At 36.0% G+C, this 26,432-nt stretch overlaps 1 protein-coding gene across 6 annotated transcripts in view; it reads left to right on the top strand.

Annotated features, from left to right (window-relative positions):
• The window catches only part of PTPN3 (protein tyrosine phosphatase non-receptor type 3), a 177,032-nt gene that overhangs the window by 97,006 nt on the left and 53,594 nt on the right, over positions 1-26,432 (top strand). For 5 of the 6 annotated variants that reach the window (XM_048046028.2, XM_048046027.2, XM_013195332.3 and 2 more), the window contains exons 8-14: positions 3,961-4,081; positions 8,469-8,556; positions 13,499-13,587; positions 17,841-17,904; positions 22,654-22,826; positions 24,527-24,661; positions 25,663-25,839. In XM_048046028.2, coding sequence (XP_047901985.2) covers positions 3,961-4,081; positions 8,469-8,556; positions 13,499-13,587; positions 17,841-17,904; positions 22,654-22,826; positions 24,527-24,661; positions 25,663-25,839 — 847 coding nt within the window. Of the gene's footprint in view, positions 1-1,994; positions 2,428-3,960; positions 4,082-8,468; positions 8,557-13,498; positions 13,588-17,840; positions 17,905-22,653; positions 22,827-24,526; positions 24,662-25,662; positions 25,840-26,432 lie in introns of those variants that run through there. The other variant, XM_013195335.3, reaches the window with a different exon arrangement.

Raw genomic sequence — 26,432 nt, 5'->3', positions numbered from 1 at the left:
GGTATCTTTAACTTCTGCATCTACATGGATTTTTAACCATTTCAATGCTCCTTTTAATTATTATTTTTAATAAGTGTTTCCATTCTTACGTTGGTTCTTCAAAACTGAACTCTGGTATAGCGGATTTTATTCCAGATTCCAGAACCATTTCCATAACTAGTAGTTACTACTTCTCAACAGTAGCTAGCAAAGTCTAAACTGCTTGAACTGTGGAGATGAGGATGCACCTTTTCTTTCTGTACCTCAGTGTCCTCATGAAGATAAATTTGTCATCAGCCTTCAATATTATGTTTCACTCTCGTTTCATCACATTATTGCCATCCTTATATGGAGACCAGTCATGTGGCCCTAACTATATTTTAATCCTGCATTGCAATTTTATTACCTGAGGATTTTTACTCCTTGGTAAAAAGTTAACTAATTTAACTTTTGACTTAAACTTCCTTTCATGCCACTCCTTCAACATCACGAGCAACTGCGTTTCCTATATAACTCATATTCTAAACTTGTCCCATTATTTGGTTATTTTCGGTTCCACTGGGAACTCGATCTGCTTATGTAATTATCCTCTTTTAAAACCAGGCAATTCAGTTCACTTTATTCGTGTAACCTAAAATATTCAACCCTGCAAAAAGTTACAAACTCAGTGCAGAACTACTTGATCATTTTCAGATATACTTCTCAGGTCTTCGGAAAATTGATACTAAACCTATTTTCAGGGACTAGCTTCTATAGGCATTCCTTTGGACTGAAATGTTTTTATTATCTGTGACTGATTCTACATCATGCTTAGTAAATGAAGCATTCATACATCAGCTTCTTGTATCCATAGTTATTTGGAGTGCCCATATGCATAAACAGGTTTTGGTGCTATTACTTTGTCCACAAATGTTTTTGTTATTGTTAATAAGGAAACTTTCTGGAATCGGAGACCGACTTGTCTTTTGCACCTGTAAGGATATCAGATAAATGGGGACCATTTTCTATTCCCTATATAAGTTATACAAAGCTAACAGCTTTTATTTTCTACTACTGTGCTTTGTGGGGCTGCCTGACATCTTTGTGTAAATAAAGAACAGGGCCAAACTGAATTCACTGTTTTGGTGCTGGTAGTGTTCAACAACAAATTAACTTCTAAAACCAGAAACAAGCAAATAGTTATCTTGGTCATGGAGCAGAAGGCTTGCATGTCAAAAATAACTTCATAAAAGTAGAACCAAAGAAAGATTCAGCTTGGAAGAGGATTCTTCAAAATCAGACGAGGTTGCTCAGGTTGCCTTTCCGGTTCAGTTTTGACTCTCCAGCGCTCACGCTTCTCTTGCCTGTCATCATTTCTGTATCTGAGTCTCACCAAAATGTGTACAGCCCCTCTCACCTCCCACCCAGCCACGCTTGAAGTAGCCCTTTTCTTTGATGTTTTCCTGCACGAAAGAAGTCTTTTTGCTGCCACGAGGCAAAAATATATACCTTCGCACATTGTTCTGAGAAAATTCTTTGTAAAAAGTCTGAAAAAAACATGACTTCTTTAGGCTGCACTAGGATACCCGATTCATATCCAGTGTCAACATGTTTGAGCTCAAGACTTATTGTTTATCAAGCATTCATAAATTGATATTGTATCGAGAGCTTACACAAGTGGTACTTCACCAGATCAATGTGGGACTTCACCCAAGGAAAATTATTGCATGGTACTTCACTGTCCTTTTACTGAGAGCTATAGAAGAAATGACTCTAAATTGAATACCAACTTCTAAATGAATGGTTCCATCATGTTACCTTCTTTAAAACTTTTTATATTAAATTATACAACTCTAAAATACAAGAAACTGATATTAAAGTAACTGATTTTTTTAATTCCTCCTTGGTTCAATTTTCTTTAATTTTACCTGGTTATGATGAATTAAAGAGCAATGGATGATTAGAATGGGGAAATGTTTGGAGGAAAAAAAGAAGTTACTTTTATCCTCACTGAATCAGTTTTATCTGCTGCTGCTGGCCTGTGTGATCAGAGCAGAAGCTATGTGTCAGGAGAAACTGATCAGAAAGGTCTTTACTAACAACCTCCCACCCCCTGTCTTCTGGAGAAATCCATTAAAGAGCTAGAAACCTTATGGATTTTTCTTCCTACTGAGGTCTTGATATGCCCTAACGTTTTTTTTCCTATCTGGATAACTAAAATCCTGCACAAGAACATTACTGTTCCAAGATGTCTACTAATCAGCATTTATAGTTTCTCTTCAACTGTGACAGTTGGCTGGGGAGCTGGAGAAGCAAGTAGTACTCTGACCTGCTCCCCTTGTTGCCATGACCTCAGATAGCTAGGAGGAAGAGGAAAAAAGACCAGAGCCACATCCATATTGGGAAGATGAGCAAGAAGACCCTACATCATAACCAATGAAGGAACAACAGTTGCCCTCTTTAGAGAAGGTAAAATTACAGTAAAAATATTCTTACCTAATACAAATAAATGAAGTGGACATTTGCATAGTCTAATTCCTGGCAATCTGGTCTCTTCCCATTGACAAGGATGTAATTCAAACCGACTGCAACAAAGCTCTGTCACCAGAACAACATTAAAAATATATGTTATGTTTCACAGAAAAGATGAGTTATGTTAATGGCTAATAAAGGTAAAAAGTCTTCAGTCAACTACTGTCATCCAGAATTGTGTTTCATTTTTCCCCTGTTACTAATGTGCCTACTTTGTATGAAGTTTTCTGTTGTTTCATAGTCATAGCCTTGTTCTTGGTAGAAACTTGGATTTCTGTTGATATGTAGGTATTCCTAAAATTATTTCAGCTTCTTGTTATACTTCTGGCTCTTCTGGCTTGTATTCTTGTTTCATTTTGTTTTCTTCTTCTGAGGTGCATTATTTGACAGCACTATTCAAATATGTGTTTTAGTTCTAATAGTAAATATTTACTCTTTTGCCAGCCATTCTGATAATTTAAAATTCAGGCTACCTTTTAAAAAAAGTCAAAGCGCTGCAGGAACATCTGTATTCAAAATATACTACTTAATGTTTATCATTCCAATTTTTATTTAAGTATTCCATGCTGACAACTAGGTGGGCAGCTGTATTAGTTTCTGACTGTATTTGCTTAGAAACTGTTTTTTATCATGGTGGTTCACTTTCCTAAGCTCTACAATTCATGCTTTTTGGATAAGCAAGTGACAAATACTTGTTATACCCTGCATTGCAGATACTCCATAGTTATTCTACCTGTAAGTTATTTCTGAAGTGCACAACTTTTTTTATTTTCTCACTAGCCTGAATCATTTAAATCAGTCTTCTATACTTTGTCTTTTCTGGGAAAATAGTGGTGATAGCATTGTTCCAAAATGTTTGTTCTTTGATTTAGTTGCAACCTTACATGCTGAAGTATTTGCAGTCCACACAAGTACTTTCTCTTGTGCTACTTTATACATCATACAAATAACTTCTGTGAAGCTTATTGCTTTGTAATAAAAACTTTATGCTCCTAAGCAAAAAAAAAAAAAAAAAAAGCTAAGTGACAGATCTTGTTGAAGACTTCTAATCTGTTATAGTCAAATAAAGATATTTCTGTGTAATTTCATTTGTCTCAATGAAGCAATTTGCTTCCCTCTAATGTTATAGTATTGGTTGTCCGTGCCAACATGGCACGTGTTGCCCGTGTAGTGTTTTTACAGGTTGTGATGCAAAACTGTGGTTATATGAGTAAGTACTGAGTTTTTCAGTGCCTGAGATTATAGTTAGAGTAAGCATATTTTGGGAAAAAACAAACAAAAAAAACATTTCCATTGATGTCATAAAATTTGCTGTGTTCAATACTGCTTGTCCTTTGGGAAATAATTTGTAATTCTTGCTTTTCCCCATATGCATGCATATTTTGTCATATTTTAACAAGGAGGAGGGATTTCTTCTAAATGGTAATTAACCATGGAAACTTCGTATGTGTGTTTCTTGTTTTCTAACAGCACAACTTGGAGACTATAATGCTTCAGTACATCATTCGGGATATCTGTCTAATTACAACTTTATACCAGAGCAGAACAAAGATTTTCTTACCAAAGTAGAATCTCTACATGAGCAACACAGGTAACATTAACTTGCAATTCTCTCATGCCCCATGAGTTGTTAAAAAAAAAAAAAAAAAAAAGGTGTGGGGGGGAGTGCAAAAAGGAAGATGCTAAAAAGGAAGTTTTTAGTGGTTTTATTTCTTATGACTTCTATTAAATAAAATACATAAAATACTTGTTTGTTAGCACATAGATGCAAAATACATATTTTTCAGAGTGTCACGTCAATGTGTTAAAACTTTTAAATGAATTTCTAGTTATAACAAGTAGATCAGTTAGCATTACACATTGCTAATGGTAACTATCTAGAACACTGTACTAGATGTTTGAGGTTTTTTGGTGACCATTTCTGAAATGGTACAGTTTTTTTATGCACATATGGAGGGGATATGGCGGCAGGGGGAAGACCAATACTCAAAAACTTAGTGCTTTTACTCCACTCTCCTGAGTATAATATAAAGGCTGCAATTGATTGTTCCAGTTGAAGTCTACTGCTAATTACTCTTGCTAACCCTGCTGATTTGTTCCTTGTAAGACTGCAGATTTAGAATTAGTGGTGTCGATCAGATACTTGCATGCTGCATACGAATACCTAAGAAATTGCCGCTTACATTTGAACAAATGAAATCTGAATCTGTTAAGACTCATACTCTGTCCTTATCTTTATTGCAGCAGAGCTAGTTTCCCATCCTCCCAATTTCTCTGATTTCTTGTTTTCTGCCCTGAAATATCTCCATTTTCCTCAACCCCTAATACTCTTTTTTTTTTTTGCCTTCTTTCAGTACTCTCACCTCTTCCTTGTTTCTTACCACTGGTGGAGTTAGTGAGGTATAGTGAGTAGTTCTGAACTTCATGAGAGCTGCCTAGCCCAGTCCAGAGCCTGCATGCTGTTGTCAGTTATGGAGGTAAAATGGCAATAACCATTGAACTCATGCAGCAGCTGTTCCTGTTGCATAGGTACTAATCGGGACTGTGTTCTGAGCCATTCATCTGCAGGAAGACAATACCTGAGGCTTCTATTTCTTCCCAATTAATTCAGTTTCCAAAAGGCTCAGAAGTCTTTAGTGAGGAACTTGTAGACAGGAATGAATAAATCCTGTTGTCTTTAGGAAGAAGTGGACTTGGAGACCACTGAGGAAAGACTTTGAGGAGTCTTTGAGTGGGTAGGTTGAAGTCATGGCCTTAGTGCTGTCGTAGCCAAATATATGACCAATTATGTCCTCCGGAGAACACACTAGAGATTACCATTGGTCTGCATGAAGGTGTGGTTGAGTCTGTTGGAAAGTATTTTCTTTTCTGGGACCTTTCAGTGAAGCTGATGCTTTCGTTGAATGTTTTTTGGTAGATTGAAGCTATCATGATCATGAAGTCTAAGTGCTGTATTTTAAGCACTCTATTCACGTAGGTTATGGAATTAAAGTTATAAATAACAATACTTGAATAGGCTGCATTAGCAAAAATGCTTCTTTATTCACTTACAGCCTTTCTAAAAACTTTGGTTTTCAGGACTGTTTATTTCTGAGTGCAGGGAGAGGCAGACAAGTTTTGTGTATTCTAGCAGTATTTGTTACATCTTCCTTTGGCATGTATCGTGAATACTGATATTTGAGACCTTTTTTTTTCTGTTTTTTTTTGAGACAGTGCCGGTAACATATTTGACAAGAATGATTATGGTGTTCACTGGGCCTTCTAAGAAAGAAATATGAAAGGGAAAATTTTTCATCTTATGATTTGAATCATCTTATGGCTTCTCCTCATCTCACTGAGGAGAACAGTGTTTTGAAATGAAATTCTTACTGATCTGAAGTGAGTTGGTAGTATTTGCAATAGGCCATGTGTAATACCTGAAAATTATTATCCCTTATAAATTATCATCCTTAGATTGCCGGGTTGCAAAGCCAGCCCTATGAGCATCTGCTCTTTTTCATTCTTTCATATCCATCCTTTGGGAAACTTTTGTGGAGAAAAATTAAAAGGTCGTAATTGCTGAAATGCAATATAGATTTGAGAAGCCATATTGCTTCATAATTATTCTAGCTTTGCTGTATTTTCAAACCAAATTTCATATTTTACCAGATTTGAGAAGGTAGTTAGTTCTATGATCAAGTTTATGTGAGACACTTCAGCGTGCAGTAACTGTTGGGAAAGCAACTGTTTTCATATCAAACTGGTAAAGTTTCAGAAATATTTCTTCTGTGTTCATTCCTAACTCTGTAGAGTGATTTTTTTATTCTGTATGTGTTTTTTTCATTATTTGTATTTCTTAGTTTTATTCTTTACCTTAAGCACCCAGAGTTCTTAACATGTGGCTGTTATCGAAATCGGTACTGCTATCCTAGTGCTTGCTAGATTTAGCCATCAGTTTGAAGAAATGGATGCATTTGAAACTTCACACTATGCTTACATTCTACGTGATGTTTGTTAGCCTTTCAATATCAACAGCTATAAAAACTGGTAGGAGGTACCAAAATCAGTTTCCTCTTACCTGTTTATTTCACTGAGTAACTACTGCCTGCTTAAGGACCTCTGGGTTTAGCTTTCTCTTTATTAGAGTAGGAGGAGAAACAGAAAAAAAAAATCGTAGTCTGTGCTGAGGCTTTTCTTACTGGCCTTTCAAGACACAAGACTTGATTGATCTGATGTAAATGATGCATGCAAACTGAGAATTAAAACTTGCAAGCATGTCTTGTTGGTATGCATCAGACTTTCCCCACCTTTCTGAAAAGTTCTTGATCAAAATTTAAAAGATGAAAATGATATACTAATGCAAACAGCAGGTGTTCTGTATTCAGCATACTGTTGCTGAATACAACAGTAGCCATTGTGTTGGTTTTTCCCCCTCAGCCTTTTTGACGTAAGTTGACCTTGTCTCTTTTGCTTTTTTTTTCTGAAGTCAAGGTGCAGTAGTCAGTGTAGGTGTGGATCTGAGTAAGTAGTTTGTCTGCAAGCAGCTTATTTTACTTGTAGTCTTTATTATGATGTTGTGACATTTTCAAGCCACACTTCTGGCAATGGCTTTCTGGCTCAAGATCACTTCCAGTCTTTCTAATTGGTTTTATGGAGCATAATGTAATATTTCTTAGAGTGGCGGTTTCAGGGAAGATTAGTATGATGGTCTGGGATTTACGAGGATGGATAAGTAATTTGAAGTAATAGATGTCCATCTTTTGAGGTAAAGCTTCCTTTAAAAAAAAAAAAAAGGAATTACTGCTTTATATGGAATGCCTTTCTACCTCGAGTTATTGTTACATGTGTTTCTTACAGGTTGTTGGTTTAAGTTATGTGTGATTAACATAATTTTATGTCCTTAGTTTCAGAAGAATTCTTTTATCTGCAGTTAGTTGTAGCTATGATAAAAAAATCAGATACCATCTTGCTTAGATGTGTGTAGGTAATAATGAGTTGGTCTCTGTTCTGACAATTCCCTAATATTCTTCAGTGCCTGAATCATTGTTCGCTTCAAGGCCAGGATCATTGCTGGCACAGCACGATGGTGATAGGCTACAGCAGGTTCGGGACTAGTGGGCTGTTGTCGGATCAGTTCTCAACAGAGAGAGACTCTTGGCCCTACCGTTCGTTAGAAGCAACTACCTTTTTATCATACGTAGGGGGATCTTGTGTAGCTGCACTTCAGTCCTCTCAGGTGAATAATTAGTAGGCTGCATGGGATAACTATCTAGGTAAGGATTACTTTCAGATTCTTTGTTTTTTAAAGCTCCTAGCGGATTCCATGTAGCCCTTCCATGAAGTTATAAAATCAGTTTATTAGACATGGGGATGTTTGAGTTCTTCTCTTTGAAAGCAAGCACCTCACAGAATCTTAGAAATTTCCTAGAAAACTAGGAAATAGAATCATTGTAAGTCTTGCACACATTTCACATCTAGTGGCAGGGGAAAATGTATGTTAGGACTTTCTGCTTATTAATTATGGATAAACTCAAATGGTTCTTCCTTGGTGAGTTTTATAACTTCAACTTCTTTAATATTCTCCCTCCCTCTTCCACCTTATTTTTGAGTAGATTTCTGCTTCTAATCTTTCTTCTAAACAACTTTATTCTGAGAGGCTATGCAGTATAGAATGTATAGGGATAGAGCTTCTCATTGTAGAAGAAGCTTTTGCAGGGGAATTGTTTCTTCACCCCTTTAAACAAAACAGGTAAAAATGATTTTTCTAAAAATATTGGTGCAGAATGGCTGATGTGATGACACTGTTTATGGTTTGCTCAATTTTGAGAGGCGTTTAGGAGGCCCTTCACAAGTTAAGTACTTTGTGGCACTATTTAATAAGGTTTATTTGTCAGACACTGGGCTGTAGGATTCTTTTTTTTTTCTACATTTGGAATAAAAGTAATTTCACGTCTTTTATTTTTAACTATGGTCTGCATCTTTTTTTTTTCCTCTTTCAGTGGCCTCAAGCAATCTGAAGCAGAGTCCTGCTACATAAATATAGCACGAACACTTGATTTCTATGGAGTGGAGTTGCACAGTGGTAGAGTATGTTTACATTGCAATATTTCACTTGGACTTTTTTTTATACACCTTTTTGTAGATATCTTCATAGCAGTAGAAACAGTAGCATTTTATTCCTTACTGTGTGTTATTTTTAACTTCAGTTTCATAATTTTCCCCAAATTTCTGTGAAATGTAGGTCCTAGAATTTCAACTAAATATGCTAGCTAACCTCAAAAGAGTTGCAACATGTTTTTAAAATACGTTGTTTCAATGCTGCAATACATTTTACTTAAGAATTTTACTAAAGTTCTTGAACGTCTCAGTATGAAAGAAAATGCATGTTCTGCTTAGTGCTGACACAGCAATAAAAACATGGAGATTTCTTTTATTCCTGTATCTCCTGAATCTAGGCTAAATCGAAGCAGTATTTAACAGCATGGAGGATGGCCAGTAAAAATGTGTTTGAAATCTTTCAGACACAGGGTGTTCACTGATGAGAAACACATCCAAGTACTTCTTTGGCTACTGTCATTTAATTGTTTGATTACACTGTTTGGGAGAGGAATCTCCAATATGTTTTTTTCGTGCATACAGGTGTTCAAATTACCATTTTTGCTTTTATGGAATAGCAGACTATTTTGGCATAATGTTTGTAGCACAAAAACCTAATGAAGTATAGTGCAGATAATTGATTTCCTAAATGAAGATGACTACTGTTTTTACTAACATTTATCTGAGATTTGTTAATAATCCCGTCATTGCAAATTTTAATGAAAACATCATTTTTTTTGTAATGATACCATGGATGGAAAAGGTCATCTTCTTTCCTCAGCATGATGCTTTCTTCTTGTTTTTTATTCTATATACGACCGGAAAGAAGTGAATGTTGCATTAAATTCTTAAGGATTCCTAAAGTACTCCTGTATAAAATTACAGTAACTGCATTCATATTTCTGAAATTTGATATTCAAAAACAGTAGTGCCCTTTTTTGCGGTGAGTACAAAGGAAGGAGTCAAAGTGATCAAAATATGAACAGTCTATGCTCATAACAGCTGATACGAACATCAGGAGAGGCTACTTATGGGAAAATTGTTAACATATTTTGATTCAAATGCAATGGTTGTGGTAAGTAATCTAGCATACATAATGAAATTTCTTATATTCTTGTCTTCTGACAATGTAAAAAGTTTCCCTTTAATGTTAAGTATTTTCTTAAACCTGACTTTGTCTAGCTTCACTGTGCATTGCCATCTGTCACATTTCTACTGTAGTGAAGAACCATTTACTTGTCACACTTAAGATTTCTGTGTGTGCCCTTAACTTGACCAGTCTATGCCTTTTAATTTCTATTGTAGCCTAGCATTTTGGTAAGCAACCTTAAATTCCAAACTTTCACCATGAGACAAGCATTCCATTCTCTTAATATTCATGGGATGTTGTTTCTGAAAGTACTTCAATTTCTATAATCCTTCCCAAATTGTAGGCCACTGAAATGCACCCAGGTTTTCAGTAGTGGTGGTCATACAGGGTCAAGTAGAAAGGATAGTGGGCTGAGACATTTTTAACCAAACAAAATTTCATTGCAGTGTGCTGGACTGTTCTCTGTGAGTAGCAGTGCTGTCTGGAGATACCTGCTTAAACAGTGTATTTCTGTTTTCCAGTGCATTGTTTCATATTTAATGACCTGGGGCTCAGGATGTCAGGCTGCTTGCTGGTCATAAGCCCCTACCGTGCATGACACCAGTGTTTTTTGTATGATCTGAATCAAATGGACTAGAGATTTGAGTGAAAGCCTTCTCTATTACAGGCTCCTAAGATGCAGACTGTCTTGCTACTATTTCAATCCAAATTAGTATTTTTGTTACAATTCAATTTCTTTCCTTTTTTTTTTTCTTTATAAAGCCTATGAGAAAAAGTGATAGCACTGTGTGTTTTATCAGAGTGGACATTCCTGGTATTCTGTTCTGGTAGATACTCTTTCATTTGCTAAATGCTTTGCCTGTGCTGCAGCAGTCCTACAGATGAATGTTCATCCTTTGGTCTCATTCGGTAGCTCATGTTGTCTGTAAACAGTTTTCCGTAGTTCGAATCAGTTTGCTGGAATGGTCTCTGTTTCTGAAATTTGCGGTGAAAGTTACATGTCCACGCCTCCCCATGCTTTGACTGAGGCTATTACATTATACCCCAGCTTTAGCAGAGATTTTTGGCATTCCTCTTCATAGCCTCCCCTGCTTAGTACTGCTCTTAAATCACTCTTCCCATTTTGCTGAATCCTAGTGCTTTGAACAATTGCTAGCAGAAGCTAGTTATAAAACTGTCTTTTTGAAAGGTTTTTGTCTCTGTGAATCCTTATGATTCAGCTCTTCCCTTGCTGCTAAAATAAAGTCTTCATCCTCTTAGATATTCTATATGGCAAAGAAGCCAGGTAACAACTGGGTTTTATACTAATGGCCAAAAGAAGCTGGTGCAAGTCAAGCACTTTGCAGAAATTGTGTGAGCTTTTTTCTAGCGACCAAACGTGACACTTGAAGTAGTGAATTAATCTGCGTTCAGTTTTCATCTGCAATCACTTTTACTTTACTCTGAAGATCAGTCTGAGCTTTTAAAAGTGTTATATTCTAAAATGAAATACTATTAAGAAACTCAAGAGAGTGAATTTAATACCTCAAAACTAAGAATTCAGAAAGTGTCAATAAAATCTCCTTTTTGCACTGTCATCTGATGAATAATTAGTCTGATATTAACCCATCTTTCATTTTTATGCAGAGGAAGGGTGCTTATAGAAAACAATGGGAAACTTGTAGAACCGTGCTATTTCCACATCTATGAAAGTCCAGATGGCAAATGTAATTAAAAAATGACTCAGTATTTAACTAAGAAGATCCCTGGCATGATCATTTTTTAGCATTATAAGTGCTTTTATGACTATATAAAGAAATAGGCAAAAAGAAAAGGATATGTGTGATAGACAATTCTTATTTGTGCAGTTTAATGGCACAAATGTTTTGAAATGGAAATGATTGCACATCTACATCTTCTTTCTATTGTAAGACCCTATTTCTTTGCTAGTTCAAGGTCTTGTTTTTCTTTGTTTCACAAGCCTTACTTGTTTAACACAAGACAATTCATTATAATATAATTAATTATAATAAATAGCGTGGCAGATTTGGGTTTTGGACAGAGGTGGGGGGGCAGTTTATTCTGGCACAGCTTCTGAAAAAAAAGAATAGTTTTGGCCTAAATAATCTCCATTAAATGTTTAGCTAATCCTATTTCTGCTGAATCACATAGGTTTTCTAGATTTTCTCCTAAAGCTGTTTTCCTTCAGACTATTGATTTTTTGAAAGCTGGAACTTGGAGTAAGTTTCAAGTGCCAGTAATACAGATTTCTGCCCTGCATTAGAATTAGCATGGCAGCTAAATTACATCCGATTCATCTGCTAAAGCGCCTCAGTTTTCTCTCCATTGTATTAAAATACATGGATGCCAGTTCAGGATTACTGTAATATGCTGACACAACTCTGGCAATCCAGGAGCCTCTTCAGATGGACATTCAACCACCTCCTGTAGCAGCACTCTTTGGAAAAGTGGGGCAGTGGGTATCTAGGGATTGGTAATCATTTCAGTTGATTCTGCACTACCCTGAGATTAAGCTTATTTGGACAGCAACCTACATAATAGTTTTCCTATATTAAACTCTCAGAAATAGAATCAGTGTCTCTCTCATCTTCTCAGTCTTTAGTGCCAATACACTATTTATTAAATAGGTTATGCTCTTTCTCTCTGAACTGCTGTGGTATTTCACTGGAGGTTTTCAAACTGTGTTGCAAATTGAGTTCAGCTTCATTCGGTCATATACCTGTATCATACTTTTATTCAACTATTTTTTAAAGGATTTACAATAGACTTTCCACTATTTTTAGATTGTATGGTGCATGGTCTATTCTTCTGTACCTTACAGAAGAAAGGTCTTATTCTTCTGTACCTTAGGAAGAAATAAGGATTGGATGTACAAGACGACTGTGTATTAAATGAGCACAGAGTACCATCTAGAGGAGCAGCTAAGCTACAGAAGGCTTTAAGAGAATCTGTTACCTTTGGCCATCTCTTATAAAATATTCTGAAGCTACTTTTGAGTCAAACCTGGTATTTTAACCAATGGGTTCCGTGTTTACATGTAGATTTATGCTTATATTCAGCTCTGTTTAGAAACTTGTGTATAATGTACTAGAACATGTCAATCATAATGAAAGGTAACTTCTGTAACATCAGTGTAGATTTAACTTCAAATTCACCTTTCAGCTCCTGCTCCCCGTTTTTTTGTATACTCAAATGTTCACCTTATATATAACTATGTATTTTCTCACGTCTATCTCACTAGACATAATGCTGTTGTAAACTTATGGATGAGTTTTTCCAGTTAAGCATGTTAAGCTAATACACAGTTTTTTGTTTTAATTGACAATGGATTCAGTTTTGTTTATGAAATTTTCATATACACGTGCATGTTCCTCTAGCGTACTCCCATATGCAGAATTGTAGTCACCTCCTGCCTGGTCTTGTTAAGACCTTTTTGAAAATGATGAGGAATTATTTTACTTTGTCTTTTTAAGCATCTTAGAATAAGATAATTTGTGTCTGGTTTCCAAAATTGTGACGCTTAACCTGGTTGATCTTGGAAAGTACTTCAACTTATTTCCCATCACTGAATTAATGTAAGGGCTTGAAACTTTAGTCTGATGCTGACATAAAGAATGTCTAATGTAGTAAAATGAACATTAAAGCTTGTTTTAATGATTGAAATACCTACCAGGTAGGATCAAAGGAAAGACATGCATAAGAATAAAAATCCAAATAAGTTGATTGAATTCTTGCCTCAGGAGTTATACTTTAAGTATAGAAAAATTGAAAATGAATGTATAAATAGATAACTGGGAATAACACAGACTACATCTCTGTTCTTACATTATTTTTCTCTTGCAGGATCTGCATAATCTAGATCTCATGATTGGGATTGCATCCAGTGGAATTGCTGTATATAGAAAACTCATCTGCACAAGCTTCTATCCCTGGTAAATTCCTTTATTAACAAAAAATTACATCTAATCTTTTAAATAGAATTTCCATTTGCTTTAACACTTATTCCCAGGAAGCCTGCAATACACAGATTTGTCCTTTATAGGGTATCATGGTATTTCCTTGTGCTGAGAGAAAAATTAACCTGTTGCCTAGACTTTTAATTCCCAAAGGCTTTTGAATTACTTGCTTTATGTGAAGTCTCGATCAAGTCCATTCACTTACAGGTGTGAGTATATCATTAGAAGGACCTTGTGGTTTTAAAGATTTCTGTTGTTGTACCCAAAGACACATTTCCTCACATAACTTGCAACAGTTTTTCTGGAGAATGTATTCAGTAAGATGATATAATATTCTTAATCGTGACAGGAAAGTGTATTGCAGTAGGTTGTACTGACTTTTTGCTCAATTGTACGAAAAGGTGCCTGTTAGCAATATTCCTTAAATGTACGAGTCATTCCAGCCGTTCATTATGGATCATTAGGGATTAACAGGTATTCCTAGGAAAAAGTAATAAGATAGGTTATATATATATATTATATATATATAAAATATATATATAATATATATATTATATATATTATATATATATATATATATATAAGATAGGTTTCATTCATTCATTTGAATTTCAGTGGAAAAATGTACTGCATAGTCTCTGGATTTTTTTTTCTTTGCTGTGAGTTGTCTTTCAACTCACTTGAGTATACTGTAGCCATCCTCAATACATGTCAATAATGTTTTCATACAGCACAGTAGCATCTTGCATTTATCCATCTCTAATGCACGCTAAAGCATAGAAGACTTCTATCTCTCATCTTTATGCCCTGAGCTTTGCTCTTTCATATGTCAATCTCTCAGCTTCTTTAAACAGCTGCAGGTTTTTAAAATGCTCAGCTGGAGGCACATTTTCTGCCTTCTGCAGGTCTTGTTTGTAGTGTAAGCTTTCGATTTCTTTTTAGACATCAAAGCAGGATGCATCTCGGTAGTACCTGGAGTTTTAATGCATGTTGGTTGTGTTGAAGGTGTGCAGCAATGTTCCTTACAGAACATTGTATGACTTAGAACACAAAAAATATTCAGATAATTGAAACTGTATTTAGTCGTCTTATGTAACACCATTTGTAATAAGTAGCTCTTCCTGTGAACTGGGAGAGCTTCAGCATTAATGTGGTGGAACTCAAGGTGGCAGCAGACACCATCAGAGCACTCTTTCCAGTACAGTAAGTAAAATACTCTGCAGCATTAATGGGTGACAACGATACAACTGTGCCGTATGGTGGTAGTCAAAGGGGACCAAAAGTTTTCAGGAATGGAGGCAGTGAGACTGTACTGCCTTGCAAAAGGAGGATTTTCAGTCAAAGCGACTTATGTAAGAAGCTCACTGATCAGTCAGAGGCAATGCAAGTCGCGATGGGTTTATAAAATAAATTTGGATTTAACACAGTGAGCTCTGGGAAATTATTCTTAGGGTGCTTGGCTGTTATGTGATAATTTCCAGGTCTTTTTGCAAGTAAAATATCTTAAAATATACAAGATCTCTGTGTTATGTGAGCAGCGATTAAGATGGTACATTAAATGCTATTCAGTGTATGCAGTTTCTTTGCTTTGAAAACTTCAGAGAAACTGCTACAGGAATATATGCTACATTACTAGTTAAAATCAAAACCCCACTCAACTGAGTGTTACATAGAATTTGACAAAAACTTTCCTGCTGAATCTTCCTTGAGCAAAGTATGAGACATACAATTAAATATTTTTGCTTCAGGTCAAAAACTACCAGCTGTTAACAGCGAGTGCCAGGACAGGACTGCCAAGATGATCAGAAATTAATAACTCTGCCCACTAAGTGACAAATCTGCTTTGACCCTTGTGAATGATGGAAGAAGACAGGAGCCAAAAGATTTATCATTATCCCTAAGCTTCAGCTATTGTATACTTTAAAACTTAATGGTGAAATTTAGTTAGCTGCATAGTCACTTGGACAGACTGTTGGTGAGTGATAGGGGCAGCTGAGCCACTAGTTGGAATAGGAATAACTGCATTCCATTCAGCTCATGTTCTGGATGTGGCACCTTCAGGCACTCGTTAAATCTAAATCCTTCAATACCTTAATCTCTTCCTTTTTTTTTTTTTTTTTTGTGGCTTGTGCTATATGCGAACATTCCCTTGGCTAATAGGCATGGTGCTTCAAACGATTTTGAGTTAATGTTAAATAAAACTGTCAGATTAGTAACTGTTCTTTGTCGCCGAATTAAAAAGATTTAGTTGTGCTTTAAGAGGAATGAATAGAGTTGAGAGGCATACTGTACGTAGAGGAGAGTCAACATAAAAAGACTTGAAGCCCTGATTTGACATGAAGTGATTATGTGGCCATGCAGTGAATTGTTTTAAAAAAAGTGGGGAGAGATGAGAGAGTTTTGTTATTTGTAGATGTTGTCTATCTTTTTGTTGATTGGAGGTTTTTTTGCTTAGTCTGCAAGGTTAGTTGTTTGTATTTTGTGTTTCTGCTGGTACTACATTAGCTAAGAACAGGGAGTGACAGCAGCTGTGTAAGCTGAGAACAACTCCAAACACTCACTCACTTGCTGAAGTGTGAGCTAAGCCAAGAAGCGTGGAGGGAAAGAACCAGTAACCCAAAACTTGAGCAGTACTAGTTCAGCTAGAGTAACACTAGGATTAAGATTTAAATCTTAGATTTTTAAGATTATTTTTTTTTTTTTTTAAGATTTTTAAGGTTTAAATTAGTTCCACTTCAGTAAATAAACTGAAAATTTATATGGCTTACTGGCGACATGCGAATACAAAACTTTTGTATATACAGTGCAGATCATTACCACTGGAAGCAGCAAGTCAGATGGCACAAGTATTTCCAGAAGGAGATATGATTTAAACCTTCCATTAACTTGCACAATTTGGTTGCAAAGAATGCTGTGGATGAAATTCCTGTTTCTTTGTGGCTCTGTAATTGACAGAGATTTTTGGAAATGAGCATGCGTTCGGTTTTCCACCCCTTTTGTGCAGGGGTGAGGAATTGTTTGTTCAGTTATCTTTCTTGTTTGTAACTTGCATATATAAACTCTTCTCTGTGAACAAGGGATGTTGTGCTATAACAGCGCATCACTCTTAGGAAGTGGGGAATGGATGATATGACATTCATTGTTCCACGTGCTGAGTATGCAAAAACTGTGGTAACAACTGAGATGGTCTTCAGTATACTTGAGAGCTGATGAGATCTAAGGTGCTGTGAAACATCAGTTGAAGAGAATATTTTGAGACCTTCAGCAGCAGCCTTCCAAAAACCTTTCCTGATGTGCAGATGTTCTTTTTCACAAACACATGACTTGATCAGACCTTCAGTAGTTTTCCCCAGGTATCAGTATGGTTCCAGGTGATCACAGATCATGGTTTTCTTTTTCCAAAATGCGTAGGTTTTCAGTTATTGAAGTAGAACTATTGTAAAGAAAATCTAGATAATTTAGATGAATCTTGTTTTCTTGTAGGAAGATGCCTGGGCACCTAGAAGTTTACTTAATTTAGCAAAACTGCTAAGGATATAATTAAAACGGAAAGTGTTCAAGCACCAATTGCAATGTAACTCTAACCTTAAAAAGTCTTTATCATACAGTGTATATATAGAAAAGACATGTTCAATTCTGCTACATAGTTAATGTAGCATTTTTATGCAGTATTAATAAGTGAAAAATACATTAACATTTGCATTTTTTATCCTTCAGGGTTGACTTTAATTACAATGTTTTAGTTGTTAATAGAAGTGAATTATCTTTTAACATTCTAAGTCAGTTCTGTGAAGTCTCAGAGAAATTTCAGATACTGTATGACCAACCTTGTCATGTCATTAAGGTCTTAAATTTTATTCGTTTAGTCACAGTTGTCATATGATTCTTAAGTTATACAAACTTGACACGTTTAACATTTGTGCAGCTAGTAAAGGATGTCATCAAGTTTTTGCTGCAAGAATAGATTTGGTGGGAGAGAATTGCTATGTGAGCTATTTAAAGAGTAAATGAGGAAGAATCTTAATTTTAAAAAGACCTTTCCTTCTTAGCTATTTTTTTCTTTAAGTTTCTTGAATCTATATACCACTCAGCACTCAGGAGATGGTTGCATGTTATTTACTGAATATTTAACAGCTGTAATCTTTTAGACTGCACACAGTATTATTTTAAATTGCTTTTTTTCCCTCTAGGCATTATTTAGTATTTCATGGTCTGTCTCTCTCTTTTAGGGTGAACATATTAAAAATTTCCTTTAAAAGGAAAAAGTTTTTTATACAACAACGGCAAAAACATGTAAGTAGTCATTTCACTTTGTTTTGCTTAAATGGTTGTGTTCAAATTTTTGGCCTTAAAATATAGTCAACAGAGGGCTGGACCTGTAGGTACTATGTTATGATAACTTGCCTTTGAAATTCTGTTTGGTTAATTTGCCCTTGCTGTCGTGGTCCTTTTTATGCTTATTCTGTTTCCCATTTTTGTTTCCTTTCAAACATGGAGTACTTCAACCTTCAGTTTGTTGGACCATGTCTTTTTAACGCAGGTTTATTTTCCCCTGCAGACTTGGGGGAAACACAGATGTTCATCCTCTCTAGATTTAGTAACCTAGCCTTTTTCTTGCAAGTAACTGCTGCTCTTTTCTTGGCTCACTGTGCTCTGTAGAGCACCTTACGGCAGTGAATCTGCTGAACAGCTGCTTATCCTATCTGGGAGGACTTTGTGAGGTCCCTTCTGGTTTTGGGACTCAGAATTCTGGGAGGAAGGAAGGTACCCGGAGGAAAGGGGAGCTCTGCTGCTGAAAGATACAAGATTGGGAACGGGGTTAGTACGTAACCTTGTGAACACAGATTGCTAAAGAAGTCTTTTTTTTTTTTATTGATTGATCGATTTTTTGGTGGTTGTTTTTACCCCAAAAGGGGAGCATTTTCTTTTTTTTCCACTAGTTTAGGTATTTTGAAAACTTAAGGAATGTGCATGCATGTACACATTCCTAAGTGTCAGGGCTCCTGTGTAAAGAAAGTTGAAATCTAGAGTTATTGTTGCTGCACTAATGCGTGGATGTAGGCGGGGTGCACAAACAATAGTATTTTGTCTTTTGGGTGTCATTACCTACCAGCAAAGGGTCTGGAGTTTTTTGCAAACGATATGTTTCTAAATATATTATTTATATGTAAACTTATTTCAGTGTGCTCAAATAATATATTTAACTGTATAAAGAAATGAGTTGAGTGAGTAGCAAGTCACCACTTGTGAGTTGAATTGTATTATGTGGTGTATTTGTATTACATGTACAGGTATTACTTTCTAGATTTGAGAACTAAAAATTCACTGATTAGTAGTGTTAAATTCTAGGTATTTTTCTTTATATGCACACATTTTAAAGACTTTGTCAAACTGAAGTTCTCTTTCTGGAGACCAGTGTCACCTTTGAAAAGAGCAGCATTTTTTTGAAGTTTGATCATTTGAACTTTTGTTAAATAACAAAGGTCAAGGACCTTCATTTTTTTTAAACTAATCTCCTCTTAGGTAATCATAGTTCTTTACTTTATAACACATTGAGATTACAGTAATGCACACCATGTCTTGCTTAAAATTCTACAGCACTGTAGGAAAAGTAAGGTCAGCCACATGACCTTTCATTTTTTCTCAGTAAATATGAAAAAGCAGACCAGGTGTGCTATTAAGTCTGTAGGTACAGTCATCCTTGTCAATTATCCTCCTTTGCCTGAAATGTAGGGCAGCAGTCTACATCCTTGCAGTCCTTTAATGGTACTGCTTTGAACAGCCTGCTGTTGTAATGCAGTGGGAGCAAGGGGGCAGCTGGACTACTGTTGCTTTTCTCCTAAATGCTGGGTCGCTTGAGTGGTTTCTGAAGGCAAATGTCTGAGGCAGTGTCATCTTTTTCTTGGAAGTGCAGAAAGAAATAGTTAAATAAGGCTGTAAGGAAGGAAGACGAAGAATGTGGGGAAAGCAGAGCAGATACTGCATATTAGTTGTCAAGTTTTAATTCAAGAAGGCAACAGTGCTATAACATCTCAGAATTTTGCATGTCATATGTAGCTTTCTTTCCAAAATCTACAGAAGTTCTTAAAGGCTATGGATTTGCAGTCATCTGGGATACGCCGTGTTTCATTGATTTATTCTACTCATTTTCCTCGCTCCTTTTTTTTTTCTTTCCTTATGCCACTGTTTTGAAGAATCAATTTACCTTCTCTCTCACTCTTCATTACTCATCTCCTCTTTTACCATCCCACTGCTTCAGTCTATTGATCAGCTACTTGATAGAAGTATGCAATATTTCTGTTTCTACTAAAGAGCTACATAAGGACCGGGAAGCAAGACTGATGAATCAGTGAATGTCTGATGTTTTAAAAGCTCGTGATACTTAGACTTAAAGGTGTAAGATTTATGGTAGGAATAGGAGCTGTGCTGATTTACAGACAACATTTTAAAGCTTCCAAAATGGAACTTTATATCAAATGTGCTTATGTAATGCTTAAAAATAACTGCTCCTTTTTTTGCATTGTAGCACGTATTTTTACTTCCTATGCTGTAGACATTCCCAAATTCTCTGTCAATGTAATAGGCATTGAGTTCAGAGATGAGATGAGAGTTATTCCTGATGTTCAAATAGCAAGACACTCATTTTAGCCACGGAGAGTTGTTCCCTTTGCCTTAATGGCCACAAATTTCTCTAATTCTCACTTCTAGATAATGACTAAAAGAACATTCTCTAGGAACTCACGTTGAGAAGGATGATAAGCACTAAATCCATGTATCCCACTAAAACACTCTTCATCTTATAAAATAGTGCATCGATTTAATGGCATGACTTGCAAGGTGGCCTGTTAGTGATCCAGAAGACATAGTTAATAACATATATTTTTTTAATTTAAAAACTGACTATATTTTTCTAAAACTTTTTAAAAGTATTCATCACAGTATATGTCTATATTTAAATTCGTAGCCCACTCAAAAATATTTAGGAAGATTCTTTGTCAACAGTTGGGATAAATGCACTTGTGACCAAGATTCGGTACTCTTTTCAAACCTAAATTTAAACATGGAAAACTAGGTGTACTTAATTTCTTATCTTTACACAATGGCTTTTCAGTATAATTGAGATGTTCAGATAAACTAATTTTTATGCTTATTGAAAGACCAGTGCTCTAGACCAAAAAAAAACCAACCCTGAATATTTCCTTTAATTTGTTATATAAAACACTTCAAGAGGTATTTAGCCAACAGAGTAGGTTAGAAATGCTCTTTGTCATTAAAGCTTTAAGTGCCATGTGCTTTTCATCTTGCAAGAAATTCTGAGTTAAAATTTCACAGTGCCTGCACACATTATCTTATATAAGCTAATTAGAAGTAACTGTGGTGAGCTGACGAAGATGAATTGGTTCCAGCATGCTTGAGGGTCAAAGAGAGAACCCTACTTAAAAAATAAAATAAAAATGTTGCTTGTTTTAATAGAGATAGGAAGAACATGCCTGATAGATTACAATCAGTTAAACACTTTGTAATGCCTAAGCAGAATTAAGGGGCAAACCCTTTTTAGCTTTTTCTTGTGATTCTCATTGTTTGTTGGTTTTTGTTTCATTTACAAAATAGAGAATCTGTAAGTGAAGTCATTGCAGTAGCTCAAGTGTTTTGCACAATGTGGTATTGATCTCTGATACCTGACATTTTACAAATGTTACAGAGAAAGAAAAAGAATACAAGGAAAATCATTTGATTATCCCAGCCAAAATGGTCTGTAGTTCCATTTTGTTGTTTGCTTGTGAACACACAAAAGGACCGTGCAACTAGAAATTAGGATTTTGTCCAGATGGGACACTGATTTATTGCTGGAGTGTGCGAGAAAGAGTTTTACTAGGTCTCCAAGTCATTTAATAAAGAGGCTTTGCAACGCAAATCCTGACATCCTCCAAAGTATGAACTAGAAAGAGAGCTTTACCGACATGACTACCTGCCTAATTATATGTTATGATGTCAAAATTCAGTCATAATTCAGAATAAATAGTTGCAAAGAATAAACAATGAAGTTGCAAGCTTGCTTTATTTTTTTTCACTGAAGTGCTGAGATCTGATAGCAGTGAACTCAGGTCTCCCCTTACCTTGCTTATTACCCATACCTTTCTCCTCTGTGCTTTACTCTTTGTTCTGCTTTGTTTGTGTTAATAATTGCATTAACTAGCCAAAGCTGTAGCTTGTGCAAAACTTTCTGGAGCACTGAGACCTGCAATAGTTCAACAAGTGCTATAGTTGTCCAGCACATAAGTGTGGGTGGTACAATTGTGTTACACCTGTGTACCACTGAGCACTGAAATTGCAAGTTTTCATGGAGAGACGCAAGCTTTCCATTCTGCTTCCTTTTGATCTCCTTATTTTGACCTTGTGTTATCATCCAGAAAACAGGATTGGATTTGAAAAGCAGTAGCAGCACCTCTAGTCCTTCAATTGCTTTCCTTTCCCCAGAAGGTATCACTGTTAACATCTTTAGTATCTTCTAAAAGAATATAAGGCAGATGCTTTTTGCATTCTAGCTCTTGAAACAACATTTATATGAAGTCTTACATGAACAGTTTGAATTCAAAGATAATTTTTTTTTTCCTTTCTACATTGCACACTTAATAAGATGGTTAAGAGTTTTCTTTGTCATAGGAGGTCAAGATCTGACTGGAAATCTGAAAATCTGTTCAGCTGTTTAGTATTACGCTTATATATGCAAAACCTCTGGCACTCTAGACTTAAATATTTCATTAACATTGTAATGATCAGGAACTGATTATTAATAATTTTAATATTGCTTACACTTTTAAAACGTTCACTTTGGAATTTAGAATTTTATGTACTCACAGGGCTGTTTCATAAATCTCCAGCTCAAAGTCTACTGTATGATGAATTTTTGTTTTCCTAAATGTAATTCGCTTATTTAGGCTAAAAGTAATTTCATTGTTATTTATATGATAGGTTTATGACCTTGTTTGCTCTGTTTGATCTGCTTCTGTGTATTGAAACATAAATTTTCTTACATTACAGAACGAGTCCAGAGAGCATATTGTTGCCTTCAACATGTTAAATTACAGAGCATGCAAAAATCTTTGGAAGTCTTGTGTAGAGCATCACACATTTTTTCAGGCAAAGAAGTCGCTACCTCATGAGAAAAAGATATTGTCACATTATTGGACTCTGGGTTCTAGAAATCCAGCAAAGTAAGTATTGTGTGAAAGCATGTTTTACGCTGTAAATGGGAAAGGGAGGATTTTTGTCAGAGATAGATGAAGTTGGAGTTGCAGAGCTCAGTTCTGCTTACCGCTGCATTGGTCTTTGTAAACTGTTGGATAAATTATGTATCTTTGTTTTCCTTTTTTTCCCCAACATGTTTTCATTACAATTCATAAAAAGTTATTTGAATATAAGTATGTTTTACTGGTATTTTTTCAACTTGCCTTTTCAGTTTAAGGCATAAAAACACTTGAAAGTAAATATGTTATGTGGATAATGATCCAATAAGACAGTTTGCAGAACAGATTTGTTTTGAACTGTTTACTCCTTAATGTTATATACACAGTTTAATATGTTAGTACCATGCTCTTCAGAAATTGCCCTAATTGAGTACTAGGATGCCAATTAGTGACATGGAGATGAATGTATTTTCCCCATCCAAACATTGAAGATACCACTATCATGACACTTCTTATCATTTGTTTGCTTTCTTGACTTCTGCTAGTCATTGAGCTGGTGGTTTCATAGCGGTGTCTCAAATCTAGTTCCTGAAAAGTTGTACTTCAAAGCCTGTCATTTTGCTCCTTGAAGTTAGGATTGACTCTTCCCACATGCACCATGTGGGCTGGAAGTCTTACGTCATTATCCTCTCTGAGGATAATGGTTCTGGGGAGTTCTGTAGTTCTTTGGTTATCTGTACTCTATGTAGACTTTCTGAAAAGCTGCTTGTTTTGATGTTTTTTGGAGAAGTGTTTTAATTTTCTTTCATTTATTTTTGCAGCATCTTCGCTTAACTGTTGTTCCTTTTATTTAATTTGTCTGATTATCTTTTTCATATTTGGGCATAGATTCAACTTCTAACTGATGTCATTATGCTTCAAGTAGCTTCCCAGACTTTGTGGCTGGCTTTTCATATTCTCATGTCTCTTTCAATACTGCAGAAATTTGTACCAAGGGGACTAGCATTGCCTGTAAATTAGGGCAGTAAAGCCACAAGGGTTGTCCAGCCACAAGAATGTTCATAAAATTCTATTTTCCACTGGAGTGGAATTTCCATATTTTTACCTAATAGTAGGTCATACTTTAACCTAAGTGTTTAAACATCTGTATTTTGAGGATTAGCTCCTTTATGGGTTGTTATGAACTTGTTCTTCCTGTGGTGATGGTATTGAGGAGGTGACTTTCTCAAAGCTTTCTCTGATGGTTTATTCCTGTAATGAACATGTCAACCAATGTGGCTTCATTCTGGAAATGGTATATATGTATTGTTAAAGTGGTTCTGCACTCAGTTAAGCCATTAGTGAATTGTTACCCTTTTAATGAGTTTTAACAGGGAATGTCTATAATCTTTTGCCTATACTTGAATAGTTTTGTCAGACTCTTGGTTTGGTGCCAATATAACATACCAAATTTCCTGTTTTCCCCTCCATCTTCTTGAACACAATTAGGTTAAAAATAACTCTCAGAGATGGTTATTTTTACCCAGGTTTTTAATTAGCATTGTAGCAGGGATGAACAGTTTTATTGCCACAAGTAAGGGACAGCAAATGGCTCTGTGATTATGAGGGGTAAGCACAGGGAACTCTTTAAAACATGAATTTTGATATTGACTTTCAAAGCATATTTTATTTCATTGAGTTTTCCTATGCAAAATAATTAACAGGTTTTTATTTTTGTTTCTTTTCAGGTCTGTAAACAGCCAGTACTGCAGAAAAGTCATAGGTGGGATGGTTTGGAACCCATCTATGAGGAGATCTTTATCTGTTGAGCATTTAGAGACCAAAAGCCTTCCTTCTCGATCCCCTCCTATTACCCCTAATTGGTAAAATCAAGTTTCAGCCTTTACTCTCCCTTCCAGCCTCCTACCTTTTCTAATTGTATGTATTCTAGCAGACTAGTTATGTAGTGCCTACATACATATGCTGTTATTTTGAGAATCGATATGATGACAGCAGAGGAGTGGGTATCATTTACCTCCACATTAGCAAAGTTTTTAATACTGTCTGCAAAAATGTTCTATCCAAGTTATGACACTTTGTTCTGGATAGGTGGACAAACAGATTAAGAAAAAATGTGGGTGGGGTGGGGGTGGGGGGTTGGATGACTGCAATAGTTTTTATGCTACCTGAAGACTAGTAGCAGGTGGAGTAACTACCTGAATATATTAACAGAAGCACAGATGGTAGATCAAGGAAGTGAGTTATCCCCATTTTGTTCAGCATTCACTAGACCTTCATCTAAAATGCTGCAACCAGTTTTGGGCCCACCAATACAAACAGGAGTGAGCTCAGCAAAAGCCACCAGCCACCAAGACGGTTATGGGGCCAGAGCACTTCCTCCATGAGGCTGAGGTTAGCTATTAGGAAGAAATTCTTTATTATGAGGGTGGTGAGGCACTAGAACAGGTTGCCCAGGGAAGCTGTTGATGTCTCACCCCTAGGAGGGTTCAAGGCCAGGCTGGACGGGGCTTTGGGCAACCTGGTTTAGTGGAATGTGCCCCTTCCCGTGGCAGGGGGTTTGGAACTAGCTGATCGTTCAGGTTTCTTACAACCCAAACCATTCTATGATTCTGTGATTATAACTTCAATAAGTACAGGTAGCGTTTGGGGGACACAAGTGTACTGAACCTGGCAGCATATGATCACCTAGTATACCATAACACTTTTTTTTAAACCAATATATCCACTGTTTAAGATGAGACCTGTACACCTAACATGAAGACTTTAAGACATAGATTGCAGTAGGATGGAAATCATCTTGAAAGAGTTCTACGCACTATTTGATTACAACCTACCTACTTGTGTTCACGTTCCTTTTTTTAAGGCGGAGTCCTAGACTACGTCATGAAATTCGTAAACCACGACACTCATCTGTAGATAACCTTACAAACGAGATTACCTATATTACTGAGACAGAGGATGTCTTTTATACATATAAGGGCTCTCCAACATCAAAAGACAGCGATTCGGAGTTCTCTCAGAACCGTAGTCCACAGAGGAGGTAAGAACTTCAGCAAACAATTCATTGCCTATTTTGATTTAAAACCAAACCAAAACAGCTTTAGCACAAAACAGTCATAATATTAAAATTCTCAGTAGCTGAGTTCTCAGTAAAATTAAAGAAGACATGCCTGTTCATACCTGTAATATCCCATTTCCTAGTAGCTTCTGCAGTCCTTTCTCACCTGTTATAAACTTTCTTTTCTTTTGGGGAACCTTTACTAAACTCTTAAGAGTTGATTTATGTTCCCCATTATCAGTTCCAGCTGAGCTGAAAGACTTACTGTATTTGATTAAACATGCGGACATAATACTAGCAGTCATCCATCTTTTTCTATCTCAGAGGAACTGTAGATTGCCTCTCTGAAGGCGGTCTCTTCACCTTCAGCTACTTTGCTCTGTGTCAATTGTTCTCCCTTGTGGCAGTCTAACCACTGCTAGGTTTACTTGCAGGGCTTGAAGCTCCTATCTTTGCACAGTGATTATTTGTTTGCTTATATATTTAACGTATGGCTTTCCTATTATGGAGGTATTTCTTCATGAGTAACTTCATATTAATGCAATATTAACTTTAAAAAAATAATAAATGTATCA

The sequence above is a fragment of the Anser cygnoides genome, chromosome 2, assembly GCF_040182565.1.
Source record: "Anser cygnoides isolate HZ-2024a breed goose chromosome 2, Taihu_goose_T2T_genome, whole genome shotgun sequence".
In the NCBI taxonomy this organism is placed as follows: Eukaryota; Metazoa; Chordata; class Aves; order Anseriformes; family Anatidae; genus Anser; species Anser cygnoides.
This window is presented reverse-complemented; position numbering and strand designations above follow the sequence as displayed.